We start from the raw sequence: 20,336 nt of genomic DNA on the forward strand, positions 1-20,336 counted from the left end.
TGCAAATTTCTGTCAAAAGTGAAGTTTTAGTGAAAAAAAGGAAACAAGCTTTTCAAATTTTTTTTTCCTGACCATCACAATTTGTCATTTATACTTCAGATCTAAAATACACCCACATTCAAGTAATTCATAGTTTATAGTGTATTCCCCTCAAGTTTTTGAATTTCTAGATGTAATCAGTATTGCTAATATGGCTTAGGACATACAAATTCTTAGCATTAAATTATTATTACACAGAGAGGAAGTTCTGTTAGCTGAGATGTTTTTTGGTTTTAAGTAAGAGCAACGTTTTCAGTACAAACATGTTATAATGGACTGTTATTTATTTGTCAGTAGAAGGCCCAAGGCCTTTCTTCCTTTATTCATCTCATGTACTATTAATAACAATGTCAGGTTACACCGTTACAGAGTATCTTTCCTATGGAAAAAATCCTAGAATTCTTCAGACTGAAGACATGCACTTAATAGAAACTATACATATGAAAAAGGCTGCACATTTAGGCATTCTCCATGCTGCTGCCTTGCAGTGTTGTGGGGGAGGGAAGGTTTGATCCCAGGAGAGTCAAGGGTCAATAAATCTGTGCAGGAAAAAAGCAGGCAGCACACATGGTGTCAGTGTGCACTGCTCAAAATCGGAGCCTGGCCAGCTGGAGTCACACTGGTTGTTGGCCAGGCTCCCAGCTGCAGGAGTCCCATGGCTGCAGCTTTCCTAGTCACCAGGACCTCAGGTAGGGCTGCTGGGGCCAGCACAGTCGCTAGCCCAAGCCTCTCCTACCCCAACCACAGTAACTTGCTGTGTGCCAGGGCACATGGCATGGATGTTCCCCAAGAACAAGTAGCAGCAGTACAAGGTGTGCCACTGCTTCTTGTCCCTGGGGAAACAAATGTCCATGCTCATGTGGACACAGCCTCTTTGTTCATGTTATGTATAACAGCAATAGGGTTGTTTTAAGTTGTCAGCCAAACTCTTTTGAGCACACTTTACATGCTGTCCTTAATTAGGTAAGCATTTGATTGATTTCCTAGCTGAAGATACTCATTTTTATACCAGGTTCTCCAGGAAAGTGAAATATGAGCTTGGACTACCAAACTGATATTTTCTTTATCAGCCAGTGATAGAGGACATTTGCAGAGAAGTCTGATTTTGACACCTGCCTAGATAAATTTTAGCTAACTAAAATGCATAGAAAGATAAATGGAGATAAGAATACCTAGGAATAATAATTATTTTAACAGAAGATGGACATAGTGAGATGTATAGAGCTAAAGGGTTCTAACACATGCTATTCTAAATAGCAGTAATTTCATTTTGACAGAAGACAGGGTACCTTATAGACTACTGAATTTTAGTTTTGAGTTATGTTGAGTCTTACTAGGACAATATTTCATTTTTAAAACTATCCACTAGGAAAATGGATATTATATATTTACAGTTTTATAATATTAAAACCTCTACAGACAACTAAAAATGAGTTTGTTCCAAAAGTTACGATCATTTCTCCTGATTTATTACAAGGTAATTTTCAGTTTGATTTCTGTTTAGATTCTCAAACTTTATGCATGGGAGACATCCTATCAGAAGAAGGTTATGGAAATTCGAGAACACGAAATAGATGTTTTGAAGTCATCTGGATACTTGGCAACTTTCTCTATGCTAACTTTGACATGTATTCCTTTTCTGGTACGTTTCTTGACTGTATACATTTTTATAATGTTGATTACTTACATATTCTCTGTCACTGTAGTATCTAAAAGCCTCACAACTGTTGATGAATTTATAATCACAAACACTGTGAGATCATGAAATACTATAATAAAAATATTTTACAGAGGGGAATTGAGGCATGGAGAAGATGTGGATTGTCCAAATTCATACAGCAAGCCAAGAATAAAATCCAGATTTCCTGAGTTTCAGTGAAGTGCCATAATCAGAGGACCCTTAATCTCTCATGCAGAGAATTGCACGTTCTTCTTAAAGTGATTCCTACCTTTATACCAACTAAACATTTAAGTGAAGCTTTTATTTCAGTGATCAGTTTTTAAAAATATAAGATTATGGTGTCAGAGTAGAGGTGGTATAGGCTCAAGTTCTTATGTAAGCACTAGCAGAAGTTAGGGGGAGCAACTGAGACAGCAGTCCCAGGTGTCAGCTTGGTGCGGGGAGGAAAGCAGGGGCAGAAAAATAACATCCTTTCTTGGCCAGCTGTGCTACTACTGCCAGTAGCCAAGAACCATTGCCACCCCTTGTGCTCCCACTGCCCGGGATACCAAACTGTCCTGTTATACTTCTGTCTGTAAGCAGTAATTTGGTTAGTGGGGGAAAAAGATATCTTAAATCTAAATTGACTATAGACAATGTAAGTCTAGTTGTGCTAGGAAATGTACTTGAGATGGACAGAAGATCATCATTTTCATGGAGCGAGGCAGAATTTTTTTGTGTGTTTCGTTAATATCTTGTGACTCAAACAAAGCTTTTCGCTTTATTCACAAAATCTGCTATCTATTTTGCCAGCTTTCTTGCTTCCTAAATAGCATAGTTACATTCAGAAGTGAAACAGGTATTTTTCTGTTCCCTCTTATTGATCCATATCAAGGCAATTGCTATAGCAGAGAAATATAAACACAACTTAAGTCAATACTTTAATTTTTTTCCTGTGTACCTGTTCCCCTGAGCTAACCCAGAGAGTGTGGTGGATGTGCCAGAAAACTCATTCATGAATTCATGAAGGAAAGCTGGAAATTCAGGAGTTTTATCCCTGATTTGTTACTCATTTGCTGTGCAGCCCTAGGAAAAGAATTTAGCTACTTTGGCCACATCCACACAAGCATGGACATTTGGTTCCCTGGGGACAACTAGCAACAGGACATCTTGTGCCGTCCCTAGTTGTCGCCAAGGAATGATTGCGCCACATGCCCTCTTGTGTGTGACAGGTTACCCTTGGTTAGGTATGGCAGGCCGCTGGGGCCAGCCCAGTGCTGGCCCCGGCAGCCTCACCTGAGGTCCTGGGGCTCCAGCAATGGCAATCCTGCCACTCTCAGTCTGGCTGGCAGCTGGAGTATAGTTCTGGCTATCCAGGCTCCAGTTTTGAGTGATACATGCTGCCCCTGGATGCGCTGCTCCGCTTTTTGCTGTTTTTTTTTTTTTTTAAATGCAGGTTTTTTTGGATTCCTGGATCTCCCGGGGTCAAGCCCCCCACCCCCATGCTGCTCCCTTGCAGTGTGGAGAACAGCTAAATGTAAAGTATGTGGTTCCGCACATATTTTCTTCCCTTAACTCATAGCTGTGGCATGATATAAATCTGTACAAGTACTGAATGTTAATAGTTTCAGTGGTGAAACTGTAGCTGCATAATACATTAATATAATTTTAGTAACATGTCATTTCTAGAAAATAAAAGAAAATTGTATGATTTTGTTTCATAGAAAAACTGTTGTAAAAAAAAGCACTTCCCTATGTGGCCACTGGCCAGTATACCATCCTGCTTTTAAGAAACTTGAAAGAGCCAAACTTTTTCTTTTTTTTTAAATGAACAATGCCTTTATCTATAGGGTTCTGCAAATTAAGAAACTGAAACTACATGTCATCTAGACAGCTTAAGCAGTGGAACTGTATCAGGAATTCATTTAAACTTTCGTTTTGAATCACTTCTTTACACGAGAGAAATTATGGGTCAGAGCCTCATCTAGTGTAAAAACATTTAACTGAGGACTTAGTTTATACCTAACCTAATAGGTTTATCCCTGTATGTTGAAAGGGAGGATTGAGGTCCAGATCCTTCAAACCATGTTAGTCATTTAAATAGGCTATTCAGGATTATACAGTACAACTATATTAAAGAACCCATTTTCAAGATTTCAGTTTACAAATTGGATGGAGGGGGATGTTAAATAAAAATGAATGTGTCCTATTTTTTTAAGGCCAAAAGCAGAAATGTACATACAGTTCTTTTTATCAACTTTAATAAAAACATAAGCCTGTAAAATGCACCAATTCTGTATGATACATCTAAGTTAGTTTACATGAAGTGCAGAGCACCCATGTAAAATCTGGTGAGATTCAGCTCATTGTGCTGATTTAGGATGGTAAAATAAACTTAATTCTGGAAAATTATCCAAGCAAGGGAAAACAATTTCCTACCCAGCAGTAACTTAAACTCCTTCTCTTTTTGAGCTCAGTGATCATGTGTGCTGCTAGTTAAAATGATAGTGCATATGAACTCTGGAATATAGGCATACAAGGAGTTCTGTGGGTAAGGAAAGTATACAAATCCACATTTACAAAAGGAGAGAATTGGACCTTGACATACTCTGGATGTGAAATTCTGTGGGAGTATTTTTATGCATATATTTAATTAAGGAATGGAATATTTTAATTATATGATACAAGAGCTTATATTTATTCTATATACCATGGTTGTATTATTTTAATTTGTTGATGATGGTATTTGGTATGTTAGTTTATATTTAACTTCCGTTAATTTCATGCTTTTATCCTTTAAGAAATCGTTGAAAAGTACAAATGGAAAAACAAAAATCCCTCTGTTTTTTTAAAGGTCTCTTTAGCTACATTTGGAATCTATTTTCTCCTGGATGAAGAGAATGTTTTAACTGCAGCTAAAGTTTTTACATCCATCTCTTTGTTTAATATTTTACGGCTGCCACTGTTTGATTTGCCAGCTGTGATCTCTGCTGTAGCCCAGGTAAAAAAACAAAATATGTATGGGTGTTGTAAAGGGTAATACGATCCTCTCTCATTTATCATCATGTGGTTTCATCTACATTTAATGGATGGCTAAGCAGCCCAGTTTTTTCGAGTCTTATGTTATTATATTAGTTGGGTGAGTAATGGAGTATTTTCATGGCTTGGATGGTAGAACTTCAGAGATAGAAGTTCTCTGATATCTTTTGAAGTATGTTAGTGTATTATGAGACAAATGACTAACAGTTGTCAAAAATACTGTTGTTATTTCTGCATGTGCTCAATCTATTTTTTCCATACATGTGAAAGCATGGACAAATGCACATATGGAGTGATTTCTAAAGTGGGTGGAGGGGCTGATCCCTATAATGCAGCAGCTTTATGTTCTAACAGTTATGCATTCAGAAGGTGGAAAGTATACAAATGGAGAAAAACTACTCCAAATAATTTAACCCTGGATGAAACAGTGGCCATTAAAAAAAAAACCAAACCCGTGCATGGCATGCTTCTCTCAATATAGTCTAGGTATTTGAAGTATTGTTTAAGAATCTGAAATAATGTAAATATTTGTACTTGTTACAGACAAAAATTTCTCTGGGTCGTTTAGAGGACTTTCTAAATTCTGAAGACCTCGATCCTCAAAATATTGACACAAACTACAGTGCAAGTAAGCTGGCACATATATTTTTCATTTGCATCTTGTACACTAATTATTCAGAAATAGCAACTAGGCAGCTGCCTCTGAGTCATTGTTTCTTTCTCTTCACTGCAACAGATCATGCTGTAGGATTTATTGATGCTTCTTTCCGCTGGGATGAGAACAGTGGACAAATTTTAAATAAGTAAGAAAAAAGTACCATTTTTAATAAGTACTTTGAACAACATCTGTGTAGGCTTCACATTCTGCTACACTGCATTTCCATAGCATTTTGGTAGATGATGACATATGGTCTGCCTAGTCTAGGGGGCAGAATTTTTTTTGGTCTTAGAATGTCCCAAGTAGACGATTGCAAATCCCCAGACCACAGTCTTATGCCTCATGTCACCACTACTCCAGAAAAGGAATTCACCCAGAGTAGCAGATGTTTCCTGACATGCAGGTACTACTATAAGCCTACATCTTCAAGGAGAACGAGGCTGATATTTAGTCCCCTTGCCCATCATATTCACTTGCAGGAGGGGAGGGTATATGAATTTTACAGAGGCAGTTTCACTTTCTGCATTGCTATTCATGTTATGGGTGGCCACACAAGTACATAGGAATACAAGATATCTCCTATATGCCCTCCCGGAAGCATACATGATCTCTTATTGTTTTTAAGTACAGCTTCCTTAATTTAACTTTGCTGGCACTGGGGTCTCCACCTTGGAAACAGTTTTTCCTTTTGTCAGTATTACTGCAAGAACAACAAATTCCCAAGAATTTCTGTTTCTTAAATGGCCATGTCATAGATTTTTTCAGGTCTAGTGTTTGATGCAAATTAAGAAATGCTTAAATGAAGAGATGATACACAAGGACAAAGTTAGTACACAAAGATACATCATCATGCTGCAGAGTGTCCTGGAAAAACTAAGACAGTGGGAGTTTCAGAGAACTTGGGCAAATTTGGTATCAATATTGGCACTGCATTAGCAACCAGCTACATTGAGGAACTAGTAATGGTGTATAATACACCATCATAATGAAATGTAGTACAGAAACAAAACAGAAATGAAACAACATATCCAGCTACTCATCCTCATCTCATTAAAGTGATCTCATTTCCATCTCCTCTTCCTACTGCTGCTTTACATTCAACCAAACACCAAGTCCTAAATGCATCGCAGAAGTATAATTTCTCTACAAAAAGCTCAATTTTGCGTGTGTCAATTCATTGACAATACAGTAGTCTTTTAATGCAAAAATGCAAGAGATTTTGAAACTGCATTCATACAAAAACACTGCTGAGAAAGTTGTTATGCCTATGATTCAGTAATCTAATAGAATTTAATCCTTTTGGAAACAGAAAGCATAAGTTGGATCACTATCTTAATATTGTAAAAGCAGATGTACTAAGTACAATAGATGGGTCACTATGAAGAAGCTGTAAAATAGATTTTTGTGAAATGTAGAACTTTATTGCAAAAAATGCTTGAAGGCACATCAAGCATTAGGAAGGTGGGTAATAAGAATTATGCTCTACAAGACAGAAATTAGGGGTTGTCCTATTCAAGGTGCCCACAATATATTGTGACCAAATGAAACTTTAAAACTTTTTAAACATGCAAACACATGCAGCTATTTTTGCAAAGCCATTGTTTCAGGGTTCTGAGGAGTACAGAACCTTTTAGAGTCAGAGATGTCCAAACAGAAATGTTTGTTTCCTCAGTCACTGTAGGGGTAGATTGAGTATTTTGTCCTTCTGAGCATCTGCTACAGGGGGATACTACTCTGTAAACAGCACAGTGTTGACAGGGGGGATAAATGGTGTCTGTCTGTCTAAACATTTCTAGTCTGAATGTGAGGATCCCAGAAGGTGCTTTAGTTGCTGTTGTTGGACAAGTTGGATCTGGAAAATCATCTTTCCTTTCAGCTATTCTGGGAGAAATGGAGAAACTGGAAGGAACAGTCCAAAGAAGGGTAAAGTCACTTTAAAAAAAAAATCACTATAATTATACTATTTATATAGGGTTGCTTCAGAGAATTAACTATTTTTATTCATAAAAAAATGCATTGGCAGTTAAATATTTCTGAGACACCGCCAGCATATTCTTCTGAGAAAACTGGGATAAAATTCACATTGCTTATTGTTGGATGATGTGTAGCTTCTTACACAAAAAGTAATATGATATAGCTCCTTTTTATTTAAATGTATAATTATTCACTATAAAAATCCTTAAGGATTTAGGTCATGTATCCTGCTAAGGATTTAAGCATGGCTGATCTGGAACAGTGATAAAATTGTGACCATATGTAGGAGTGACTGTTTTTTGCACATGACCACAGTGGATTATTCTTAGGGAAGGAAAAGAATCATGGTACATATTACAATTTGCAATTTTATGAAATGTTAGACAGTATTAAAGTTAGAACATGCTGTGAGCAGTTGCACATTAAAAAGTTAATGCCATCACTAATATGCAAAGGTCTGATTTGCTGCTAGAGGTCTGGTGAGCAGGGATGTGGCTAGGAGCTACCAAGTCTGCCCAATGGCACCTCCCCTATCCTCCCTACCCCTTCTCCCCCTATCTCCCCACTTACCCATGGCTGTCCCTTCTCTGTCTGTTTGTGGCAGTAGAGTTCTGGATGATGAATCTAAGTCATCTGCTTTGTTGGGGGAGGACGGGAAGAACTGGGAGTAGTGCATCCTGGGATACCAGACCTCAGATTGTATTCACCCCGTGTAGCAGACTTACTACTGCAACACAAGCTGCTTAACACCAGCTGCAGATGATCTTCTCTTGAAGAGGCATAACTTTGAGGTGCTTAGAGGGCACTTAGCTCATCTTTTCCCGTCTTAGTGCATGAAGACTCCTGTCGTAAGACCATTTAACATCTAACAACACCCTTTTAAAAGGAGGGAAACAGTGTAGGTTTAGGAAAGGGAGCTAAACAAAAACTACTGCTCAGGAGTTAGTATCAGCTCATAGGGTGGCAGATAATGTTGCAAGAATTCTATTAGTTCCTAGTAAAATTAGTAGATTCCTAGATTAATCCCCCAAGGGACTATAGGTACTCCTCTTTTAACATTGTCCTGGCTAATGTTGTTTTGTTATTACATCGCTGATCTAGTAGAGAACATACTTGTTTAAAGTCGCGCAATGTTCAGTTATAATGTTGTTTGCCCACCACCTACTAGTAAGTAACTACCGTGACGTAACTGGATTCTCTTAACATCATTTTGCTTAAAGTTGCATTTTTTGAGAACGTAACTATGACGTTAAGCAAGAAGTAGCTGTATTGTAATCATTTAGTCAGGTATAGTTCTAGTCGTCAATTGGTATTTTCATCCAGTTAGCTCAATAACAATATGTGAAAGCCCAAAATAAGTAGCCACAGTAGCATCTGGAAAGAAGTACTACACTCTATTATTACAGCTTGAGCAACCTATTAAAATGAGTTTTACTTTAAAAAATGCAAACTAAATCAGATCATGGTTGGAGAGTGGGGTTGTCATATCCAAAATATGGTCCCAGTTTTTGGTATCTTTGTGTGAGGCAGATCTTAGGACTGAAAAAGTTGCCTAGTGTCACACTGGGCACGTCTATATGTGCCCCTATGGTGCTGCTGTTACTGTGCTGTTATTTAATAATTCCTTTTGGAAGTACTAAGTGATGGTGCAGTAACAGCCTGCACTGTCGTGCCAGGAGCACACAGTTCTTTTTAGCTACTATGTTGCTGTAGTAATGCCTATAGCAAGGGAGCGTGTTGCTACAGTGACGTAGTTGCGGCATCACAGTTTGCGCCCACCAACCCTGTGTTGCTGTAGCATGTTGCTACAGTGACAGGATCTTGTGTAGACGTGCCCATTGATAACCATCATGCTGAAACATCCTGCATTCCCATCCAGCCGTGCATCCACCATAGTATTGTATTGCATGCATGAACAAATAGTCTCTGGTTAAAAGGTAGCACCCCACTAAGGCAGCTACAGTCTTGGAGCTAGTGCATGGAAATGGACAGAGCATGTTTTATATGGCACTGTATAAACATTACCCTCAGTGATACTACTCAAAAGTAGGTTTTAAAAGTCAATCCAGGTAGAGGTGACATAACTGGGCATACCAATCAGTGTGTAGGTATCTTCTAAAAATGAATCTTTTAGGCAGTCTGGTCTGTAATAACTGACTTCTTAGAATGATAACACAGTTTGATAAAGCTGATATTTTGGAGCCGTTACTTTGAGGTAATGTTTGAACAACCATGTCTTTAAAATTCTGTCCTTCCCCTTGAAGCCCTGTTCAAGTGAGAGCATATTTATTTTTCTTTTCTTTCTTTTTTAGGGCTCGGTGGCCTACGTTTCCCAACAAGCTTGGATTCAGAATTCTATTTTACAGGAAAATATTCTCTTTGGCTCAGGTCTAAACAAGCCATATTATGAGAGGGTTTTGGAAGCCTGTGCTTTACTACCAGATTTGGAGCAATTACCAAATGGAGATCAAACAGAGATTGGAGAAAGGGTGAGAGAACTTGAGTCATCATAGGTCACTCAGCTGAGCTAATGTTCACACATGCTTCCAACTGTGTTTAATCTGCTAATTAGTGTGTAACATGAAAAATGCTGGAAAGGATGACTAATCAGTGCTTCATCCAGTAGTCTTGGCCCAGCTCCCCAAAAAAATTTAGGTAATTAACCCCATATTTAGGCATTAAGAAATCTTTTATGAAGTAGTTGTCAGAATACTTTTGAGGATCTGTTGAAAGTAGGTGCTTGAACCACCTCTGATGGTAGTCTATACCAAACCTTGAGGGCTCAGACAGTAAAAAAGAAGTTCTTCCTTATGTCTAGCCTAAAATGGTCATGAAGGTGTTTGTGACCGTTTGACTCATCATCCCTTGGGGCGCTTTGGTGAACAAACGTTCTCCCAGATCCTGGTGAGCACCCCTGATAATCTTATAGGCAGCCACCAAATCACCCCTGAGCTTGCGCTTTTCCAGGCTGAAGAGTCCCATGGGTCTCAGCCTGTCATCATAAGGTTTGTTTTCCTGACCTCTGATCATGCGCGTGGCTCTTCTCTGCACTCTCTCAAGCTTCTCCACATCCTTTTTGAATTGTGGAGCCCAAAACTGGATGCAGTACTACAGCTGTGGCCTCACCAAGGCTGAGTACAATGGGAGAATGATGTCCTGGGATTTGTTTGAGAAGCGTCTATGGATGGAAGCCAGCATTTTGTTCATTTTACTAGCTGCAGCATCACATTGAATGCTCATGTTCATCTTGTGGTCAATCATGACCAAGTCCCTTTTGTCTGCAGTGCTAGCCAGCATAGCATTGCTGAGCCTATAAGCATACTGCAGGTTTTTCCTCCCAAGGAGGAGAACCTTGCATTTTTCTGTGTTAAACACCATCAGGTTCTCATCCACCCATTTTCTGAGCCTGTCAACATTTGCCTGAATCACCCTCCTGTCCTCAGGTGTGGATGCTTTACCCCAGAGTTTGGTGTCATCATTGAACTTCGCTAGTCCACTTCTGACACCAATGTCTACATCGTTAAGGAAGATGTTAAATAGTATAGGCCCTAGGATGGAGCCTGGAGGGACCCCACTGGGCACAATGCACCACAACGATTGACCTCCATCAACCACCACCCCCTGGGTTCTACCACAGAGCCAATTCCCCAGCCAGCATGGATTGTGGTGAGGCCAAGGCCAGTTAGCAAATTTTGCCAACAAGTGATTATGGGATACCAGATTGAAGGCTTTTTTAAAAAGTCAAGATATACGACGTCAATCTCTTCTCCTTTGTCCAGGTGATAGGTCACCTGGTTATAAAAGGAAATAAGATTGGTCAGGCAAGTCCTACCCACAACAAACCCATGCTGGCTAACCCTCAGGATGTTGCCATCAGCCAGTCTGTTAAGAACAGCCTCTTTGATAATCTTTTCCAAGACCTTCCCCAGGATAGGGGTCAGGCTGACAAAACTGTAGTTTTCCAGATCCGCTTTCCTCCCTTTCTTGAAGATAGGGACATTGGCCTTCTTCTAATCTTCGGGCACTTAACCAGAGCACCAGGAGTTCTCAAAAATCCATGCCAGTGGCTAAGCTATGATGCTAACCAGCTTCTTGAGTACCCTGGGGTGTAAACCGTCAGGGCCGGCTGACTTGAAGGTATCCAGTCTCTCAAGGTATTCCTTCAGAGGTCAGCACTGATGAGGGGTAAAGAATCTCTCTCGCTGGGCCTCCCTGCCCCATAATGGGCAGGGGCATCCCATGGGACTAGTGAAAGACTAACGCGAAGTACCCATTTAGCAAGTTGGCTTTTTCCTGGGCATTGGTTGTCAGTTGTCTCATCTGGTTTAGCAGGGGTCCAATGTTGCCCTTGCTTTTCCTCTGGCTCCCCACATATCTAAAGAAGGACTTTTTATTGTCCTTGATACTTGTAGCTAATTGGAGTTCCATCGCAACCTTGGCTTTCCTGGTTCACTCTCTGCAGGTCCAGACCAGTGCAGAGTATTTCTCCTTGGAGGTAGATCTAATCCTCCATCTTTTGTAGGTCTTTCTTTTTAGATGCAGGAGGTCTGCTAGTTCCCTGGAGAGCCAAGGGGGTTGCTCTGCCCTTTTGCTGCCTTTCCTCCGAGATGACTTTGCTTGTGCATCCAGGATTGCTCCCTTGAGGAGCAACCACTGTTCCTGAACTCCCCTCCCCTTTGGGTTGTGGCCCTGTAGGGCCTCACTGACAAGCCTCCTTAGCTTGTAGCAGTAAGCTTTCCTGAAGTCGAGGACTTCTGTATTGCTGACTGACCTGACAGCTTTACGGCGGATGGTGAAGGTGATCAGCTCGTGGTCACTGTCACCCAACTTCCCTTTGATCATTAGGTTGCTGATTAGGTCATCCCCCATTGCCAGTACCAGGTCAAGCAGCGCTTTACCTCTCATCGGCCCGTAGACTTCTTGAGTCAGATAGAGGTTGTCCACGCATGAGAGAAAGCTTTGCGACCACTCGGATTTGGCCAAGCGCTCTTCCTGTGAGATGTCTGGGTAGTTGAAGTCTCCCATGACAACCGTGCACCAGGAGCATGCAGCCTCAGCCAATTCCCTGACAAACTCCTGGTCAAGCTCTTGATCCTAGGAAGGGGGTCTGTAGTAGACTCACACCATTGTGTCCCTTGTGTCATGTTCCCCATGGATTTTAACCAGAGGGTCTCCAGTTGTTCACCCTGAGCGCCAGTGTCGGCTTGCAGGGATGCATAGCTTTCCTTGACCCCCGCCCCTTTTGCCGTCTATACCTGTGGCCCAGTCATGGGTGGAGTCCCACCAGGTCTCCATTATCCCTATGACATTGTAATTATTTGTGTTTAGCAGCTGGTGTTAAGCTTGTATCCATATCAAGATTTATCTTCAAAAAATAAATTTTTTAATAATGAAAAGATGAAGCCAGATGTCACTGTTCCAGCAGTTTTTTCATGCCAATTATTTTGGCCATTCTGATAAGGAAAAAATCTGAAATGGTATGAGACAGACCCATTTTCAGATTGGAATAATGATGAACGGTAATACTAAAACTGTAGTAGTTATGCATTTTAAAATACCAACAAAAGAAAACATTCAGGTAACACTTAGCTTTTACATATCATATTGCATAGAAAATGCTGATCTATCCCAGAGAAGGAACCAGAAGCTTATAAACAGTAGAACTAATGTTTCTGTTTTCATTACAGTGGTTAACAAGGGCATTTCAGTGTATTAGGGAAAAACTGTTCATGTGCATTTATACTTGAGCTGGCTAATGGTGACAGGCTAAAATTGCTCTATCTTCTTGTGGAATTGTTTCTCCCAAATGTCACTATTCTGGTTTTGATTTGTTGTAAGACAGGCAAGGAAATATGGTTCCAGAGACTCTACCTATTTAAATACAATAAGTACCATATTTTGCCTGTAAGATATGACAAAAGAACGTTTTTCTGTTACTAGGGCTTCAAGACTGGTATGCATTCTTAGTCTGAAGACTTTACTTATAGCTAAAATACTTGAAGCTACTGCCATACTAGTATCAAAGGAGGGAGTTTCCTTTATCCAGAATGTTGAAACTTACATGGCAAAATTGAAACTGTCAGCTTTACCCTTTTTCCCAGTTTATGCACAGAGATGCAGACTGCAAATTACTCTTCCTGCTCTTTCAAAGCCTAATTGTTTTCCCATTGTTTATATATATAAAAAATAAAGAATTAATTCATATTTTTCCATGCCTGCTTATAGCACTTAGAGATCTTACATGGAAGATACTGGGGGGATCAGAGAGGAAAATCATAATCATAGGCTCTTACAATAAAGTGAGGGAAACATTAGGAACCATCTGTAAATGGATTTATAGCCAATTATAAAGAAATATACCTGGTTTATAGTTAAGCTGTGTCCCTACAGTAATGCTCTGCTATTCACTTACAACAGCAGTTTTAACCTGTAAAAAAAATGTTTAAATAGTCTTTATAACCTTCAAGCAAAATGAGAAAAAAAAGTAAATCATATATAAGTACAGAAAAGCCTCCAATAGCATGAAAGATGTTCTATATCTATCAGGAAAACATAGAAATTATCTCCTTTTGAGACTATTGATATGATCTGTTTTCACAGCCATTAGTTAGACATACAGGTTTGCAGTGATAGTAAATCAGGTTCATAGCTCCAAGGGTGATTGTCTATTTTATGGAATTTTCAATGATTATATTGCGATAGTCATATTTAGGAATGAAGTAATAGCTGAAGAAGTTTTTAAAAAAACAAAACAAAAAAAAAGCTGTGTCAAGTTTGATCTACTGATGTATTTTCTCTTCTTAGGGAGTTAACGTAAGTGGCGGGCAGAAACAAAGGGTGAGTCTGGCTAGAGCTGTTTATAGCAATGCGGACATATATCTTCTGGATGACCCATTGTCAGCTGTAGATGTACATGTTGGAAAGCATCTTTTTGAAAAGCTTATTGGGCCCTCAGGGCTCTTAAAAAACAAGGTAAACAAAGCAGACTTTTTTTCAATATTGGTGATACTTCATATAAAGTTAACAGCAGACTGAGAGGCTTCAGTCACGTCTGTGTAGGTGGCAGAGATTTAGGAATGCCAGTCATTCACCATTTCAGGTGTATTTAGGAGAGCTGCAGCATCCAAGTTTCCCCTAAAGCAGAGATTTCAAAGCTTTGTACTTCACTGCGACATGAGCTCTTTCCTATTCTAGAAATATCAGATATAATATATCAGTCTGAAGGACCTTGTGGACAAAGCAGCATTTCATAGTTACTTAGTGTTTATTGTAATTAATTGTACTGTGTTTACTCACATACCATACTCACCTTTCCACAAAAATTAGCCTTCCAAAATTGAGGTGTGTGTTTAAGTGAGGAAACTGATGTCCACACCATAATGGAAGCATTGGGATGCTTGAATGGCTGCATACTTACTTCATGGCTGTATGCAGGAGAGGCTGTACAACTGCACATTTAACCCTGTCACACTTGCTGTCAAATTGATGCTGCCCATTTAGCAGTGGCTCTGACAAGGTTAAATCTCTAGTTGTATGGCTGCAGTAAATAGATGAGTGATGCTGATGATAGCACTCTGCCTCTCCTGCATTCAGCAACGGCAGGCAAGATTCTGGAAAAGGCCTTTTTTTCCTTTATTTGGCCTTCCAATGGTACATGTCTTATTTCAGGGAGGCAGGGGGAAGGTGGTATGCAAGAAAAATATAGTAATAATAATAGTTTCTTCAGCATGCCTGCTTTAGAGGCCATGAGAAGGAAATTCTTATGGCACTTCTTTATGTAATCCTCATAGTAACAATACTGTTGCTGACATAGGATCTATACATACAGTTGCTACATACAGTGTTTTCACATGAAAAGAATTAAACTGTTCTGTGTTTCAGACTCGTATTTTAGTGACACACAGCTTGGCATTCCTGCCTCAGACAGATCTTATAATAGTAATGGAAAATGGAAAGATAGCAGATATGGGAACCTACCAAGAGCTGCTTTCAAAAAGAGCCAATTTTGCTGAACTACTACAAGTCTTCAGCACAGAAAACAAAAATGAAGAAACACTACCAATAAAAAGTGACTGTATGTAGTATCTTTGCATATATCATGTTTTTTAAAGATATAACTTTCCACATAAGTTGCTAAAATGTTATTTCCCACTGTAACAGGGGGTCATCTCTAGGGCTGGCCATGAAGGCTAAGCAAATTCTTTACACCCTGTCCTCAGGGCTTTCCACCCTTCTTTTACCCACCACGCCTTAATATAAAGCATTATTAAAGCATGGGGGGCTGCCCTGATCTTACACGAACTTAAGGACCCCAGGCATGTTAGGGGTCCATGCCTTAAGGGTTAATTGCATGGCTCCAATCCTTCCGTACACCATGCCTCACAGGTTATTTGAGTCACCAGTCGGTGGGACACTTGTCCCTACATCTCCAGGCCATTTTAGGCCTTTCTTCCTTTGTTGGGATTTTAACCTTCCCAGCTTCCTCTCCTCTACTCTGCCTGGTCCCACAGCTATGGCCCACTGTTCTAGGCCCAGCCCCTGAGCCCCAGTCCTGGTTTTGCCCCTCTCAGGTGCCAGGCCTCCAGCCCCTGTCTCCTCCCTGCTCTGGGCTCAATGGCCCCATGCTCTACTCTGCTCTGCTCTGGGCTCTGTATCTGCTCTACCTGAACCTGCCCTCAGCAGGGCTCAAGACAGTCACATGCTCCTAGGACAATAATGGGACCTCCAAAGCAGCCCTGTGGTTCTCAACCCAAGCCACCAGTACACCTTAAATTAAAACACTTCAGCCTTCTGTTAGACACCCAAATTCTTGCCAGGATTAACATGAAATAAAGACCACCTGCCTGCATAATAGGCATCTCTTACTCTCTACCCTGGGTAGCTCTTTATTGTTCCCAGGCCTGCAGAGATGCTTTCTTCCAGCCCTACTGTAGATTCAGGGACCCCACCATGTAAGCAGGGCACAAGCTGTGGATGCTGCCTAACGAGGGGGTGAGGGAAGAATGGAGCCAGGGGTGTGCATCACTCCCCCACTTTCCATGCAGTGCTTCTGATCCCAGCAGCAGGAAGTGGTGAGCAGCAGTGACAGGACTGTCCCCCCTATGCTGCTACCAGGAGCTCTGTATCCTACAACTCTCAGGGTCGGTGTCCTGGACTGGCTTAATCCTAGGGTTTATACAACTGTGGCCTGAATACCTCTTTTGTCATGTGATGCCTCCAGTCAGCTGACCCAACTACAGGGCTGTCCTTCAACACCTACTCTGCTGGCTGCCTGTGCTATAAAGTCTCTGCCCTGAAAGGTACCACACCGCTTCTTCAGTAACAGAGCCAGGATTCCCCGTTACACCCACTCACCCTCATTTCTGTGAACTTAGGCTAGCAATAGACATTGCTGAATGATGTGGATCAGCGGTGCCACAATGTGATGTGGCACAGCTGATCTGCTTCACTGGGTGAAATGTACATCATCCCTTATCCTGCCCTTGGTGGTGCAGGACAAGGGGTGATATGATGTCCGTGCTCAGCCAGACCTGCCACTTGTTTTGGGTCAGACTCAGCAGGGAAAGCAGGGCTTTCTTCAGCCAGATGTTGGACATGGGTCTGACCAAGCAGGGATGGGCTTGTTTCTGCACAGCCATGCCCCCGCCCCAGATTTGACTCTGTGGGGAACCCTGACTTCTCACTTATGGAGAGACACCCTGAGATTACGTGGGGTGCCCCTCTAGGTAGGGAAAGCAGGCAAGTACTCTCAGGGCTTGAGGGCCTCTCAAGCCTCCAGAGCACCTGCCTGGAGTGGTGGGAGAGCACAAGCCACTCTTGCTGCTTGTACTCTTTCACCACAGATGTAGTAGACGTCCACCACAATGAAGCTGCAGAGTATTACCACCTTTTTGAAATACTGTTATCCCTTTCAGTGACACAACAAAGGGTATCAACATTGCTTTGCTCTGCATTTGTCACCATAAAATTTTGTATGGTGGCACAAATGAGGTGTCGGGAGATGTCTGTTTCCACCCTTAGCTCTTTGTCACAGTAGAGCATGGAACGGGAAGTTTCCAGCCAAGAGTATCTTTTTATTCCCCTTATAAATACACAAAGGAAGTGATTTTTACTTCAGAGGGATGTTGCCTGAAATCCAAGGGAGGAATTTGTCCCTTTCTGTAGTGCAGGATGATCAGTTAGTGCTTTTGTTGTGGTTTATCAAGGCCTCTGTGGTAGTGATGTGTGGTGTGGAGGGAAAAAAAAAATCAACATTTGCCTAATGAAGCATATTAAGTTCAAAAGAGAAAGGAATAATGTTCTGAATTCTAAGAGAACTTATTAAAAGTCAGAGGACATTTTATACAACTCTAACTAGAGATAATTAAAAAGCACTTAATTTATACTATGGGACTGTAATAAACATAACCCATAGCATGCAAAACTCTCTCCATGTTCATTTGTAGCATGTAGTAGAAGTGTCTGGTGTTAATAGATACAAATAAATGCGTAACATTTGTGCTGAAAGCACCTTTGTTCTACATAGAAAGCAGAGGTTTACTTTAACAGAGCTGTGATAGAGACTAAGCAAAAACAGGAAAGGAACAAAAAAGTAGCTTTATTTGTTTATTCTGTTCTTATTTATAATAGCCTAACATGGGAAACTACAAGTGTGGGGAATAGCATTGACTCCAACATAAGTATAAGCTGCAGGCTCAATGGAGAGGTCAGTGTCTTCCTCCTGCTTAAGAGAGTTTCTACTTCTATATCTGCTTGTCTTTGTTCTCCTGTTTTTGCCAATTTGGACTCGCCTTAAAAAACTATTCCAGGGAGCAGAGTACAGGATTGGACATAGAGGCTGTTGACAGACATAGGGGGGAAAAACAAACCAACAAACAAAACTTTACTGGAAGAGGAAGTGCATTAGTCTGACCCGGCTCCCCAGCATCTGTATAGATTGGGCGCGTCAGTGGGGCATTTTGGTGCTTCTATCTAAAGCTCATTCAACCAGTTTTGGATAAAAGCACCAAAAATTCCCACTGAAGTGCATGATCTATATAGACATTGGGTGAGGCAGGTAAAACTAATGTGATGCCCCTTCTGGGCATGTGCTGCAGTCAGTGCAGTGGCACACTGAACTGAAAATAAAGCACCATTTGAGGGGGTTTTATTTCTACATCTGTAAGCAGCCATTATGTCAAAAGTGAATGGCTTTTACATCATTCCTTAAGTGTTGGTAGGGAGGTAACTAGCCTGAGCCACTTTCTTCTTATTTTCCCAGGAGCATGGGAGCTGCTTGTAATATTTTATGAACCTTATATATTTGGTTTGGGTATTGCTGTGAGATCATAAGGGTTTAATTCCAGGACGAAATGATAGCAGCTATGTACAAAGGCAGACAAGAACTTCTGATAATCCTGTTCACCAGTTTTTAAAGGATATTGTAAGCTTTAGTTGTTTTGAAGTTTTACCTTTGTTCATCCAGAGTTCAAGTGCATGACTTTTAACTAAAAAGACAGATGCAGGCAGGAAATTGAAACAGAGAACTTATGCATATATTAAAAGGCAGAATCTAAAGAACTGAGAAAAGCAAAACTGCTGGGGAGCAAGCTGACATTTATTCCTTGAGGGCACCTGAGATAAGATAGACCCACATAAACCTTTTGGAAAACAGATATATAATCAGTCCCTTTATTATGTTAGAACCCTTTTTTTTCTATTTACAGTAACCTCCTATTGAGATAAAGCAATACTTCATTTTGTTAAAGGCTGTTTTCAGTCACTAAGTCCATATGTAGGTGAAATGATGGGCATGTGTGCACAACACTTTAAAGCGGGCTAAATGCTTTTGCACTGCTTTAATGGCGTCGGTGCTTGCATGCGTTGGTGACATATTGCGCATTAATTCTAGCTGCTGTAGGAAATTTGGTGGTGTAATGCATCTTAAATGACTTGGAGCGCAGCAAACTAATTCTCCTCTGAGGCTTGGGTGCCAACCAGTGCATTCATGCATTACAGAGCAGCCCCATCTGCCATATCTGTATGATTTCCTTTTTGTGTCTGGTGTGTCTGGCTGCTTAATTTCTGTAACTGATCACAGCTGATTGACTGTGGCTCTTCATTTTTTTCCCCATTACAGCGTATTCTTTAAAAGGAGGCAGTCAGAAAAGCTTTACTCTGCCACAAAATGAATTCCTGGGACCTAAAAATAGGCAAGTACTGAAAGCAATTCATACCTAGCCAGGCTCCAGTCTGAGGAGGATGACTGAGGTGATCCTAGATCTGCCCCCAGCTTGTGCACTGAGGGCACATATCATGCTAGATTTTGGGTGAGCTAGGAGGTAGACTTCTTGCATCACCTTGGCTCTCCTTCACACAAGCATCTAGGCTTTTTTTCTAAAAGGTTTGAAATCCATGCTGCTCTCTAGCTAAACAGGTGGGGGGCTGGACTTTATACTCTTCCAAGGTCCCTTCCACCCCTAATGTCTGTGAAATCTGTGAAATAAACAGACTAATACAGATATATTTAATTGTATGTTTGTACACTTAAAGCACTGTATTCTAGTTCCAGTGCCTGGCCACCCAGCTATTTTAACAATTATGAATTGCTTGGAAGATTAATTCACATTATTATTATTATTATTATTATTATTATTATTATTATTATTATTATTATTATCATCATCATCATCATCATCCATGTTTTTGTTGAAGATAATTGTGTTACTTTTTCTTGATTTATATGATGAGTAATATTTATTTAGCATTGTTGTTTCCAGTTCTTTCTTGGATCAAAAGAAAGCATTCCCAATGAAGAAAGAAACAGTTCCTACTGGCAGCGTAAGTACAAGGAAAAATACCTTTGAAATCCCTGACAGTATTTCACTTCCATCTAGTGCTAAAACTACAAGAAAGAATGACAACCTATTATTGCTGTCTTTTATTCTATTGGTTCAGTTCAGATGTATGCAGTATATCTGAAGGCTT

General features: G+C 40.5%; 1 protein-coding gene across 2 annotated transcripts in view; it reads left to right on the forward strand.

The window, feature by feature from the left end:
* The window catches only part of LOC149874327 (ATP-binding cassette sub-family C member 1-like), a 64,478-nt gene that overhangs the window by 20,527 nt on the left and 23,615 nt on the right, over positions 1-20,336 (forward strand). For both annotated transcript variants that reach the window (XM_090060020.1, XM_090060027.1), the window contains 10 exons: positions 1,544-1,681; positions 4,554-4,700; positions 5,282-5,366; positions 5,475-5,541; positions 7,193-7,319; positions 9,683-9,859; positions 14,175-14,342; positions 15,252-15,444; positions 19,489-19,561; positions 20,129-20,189. In XM_090060020.1, coding sequence (XP_089916146.1) covers positions 1,544-1,681; positions 4,554-4,700; positions 5,282-5,366; positions 5,475-5,541; positions 7,193-7,319; positions 9,683-9,859; positions 14,175-14,342; positions 15,252-15,444; positions 19,489-19,561; positions 20,129-20,189 — 1,236 coding nt within the window. The remainder of the gene's footprint in view (positions 1-1,543; positions 1,682-4,553; positions 4,701-5,281; positions 5,367-5,474; positions 5,542-7,192; positions 7,320-9,682; positions 9,860-14,174; positions 14,343-15,251; positions 15,445-19,488; positions 19,562-20,128; positions 20,190-20,336) is intronic.

This window comes from Crocodylus siamensis, chromosome 1 (assembly GCF_052110815.1).
Source record: "Crocodylus siamensis isolate JL-2025a chromosome 1, ASM5211081v1, whole genome shotgun sequence".
Classification (NCBI taxonomy): Eukaryota; Metazoa; Chordata; order Crocodylia; family Crocodylidae; genus Crocodylus; species Crocodylus siamensis.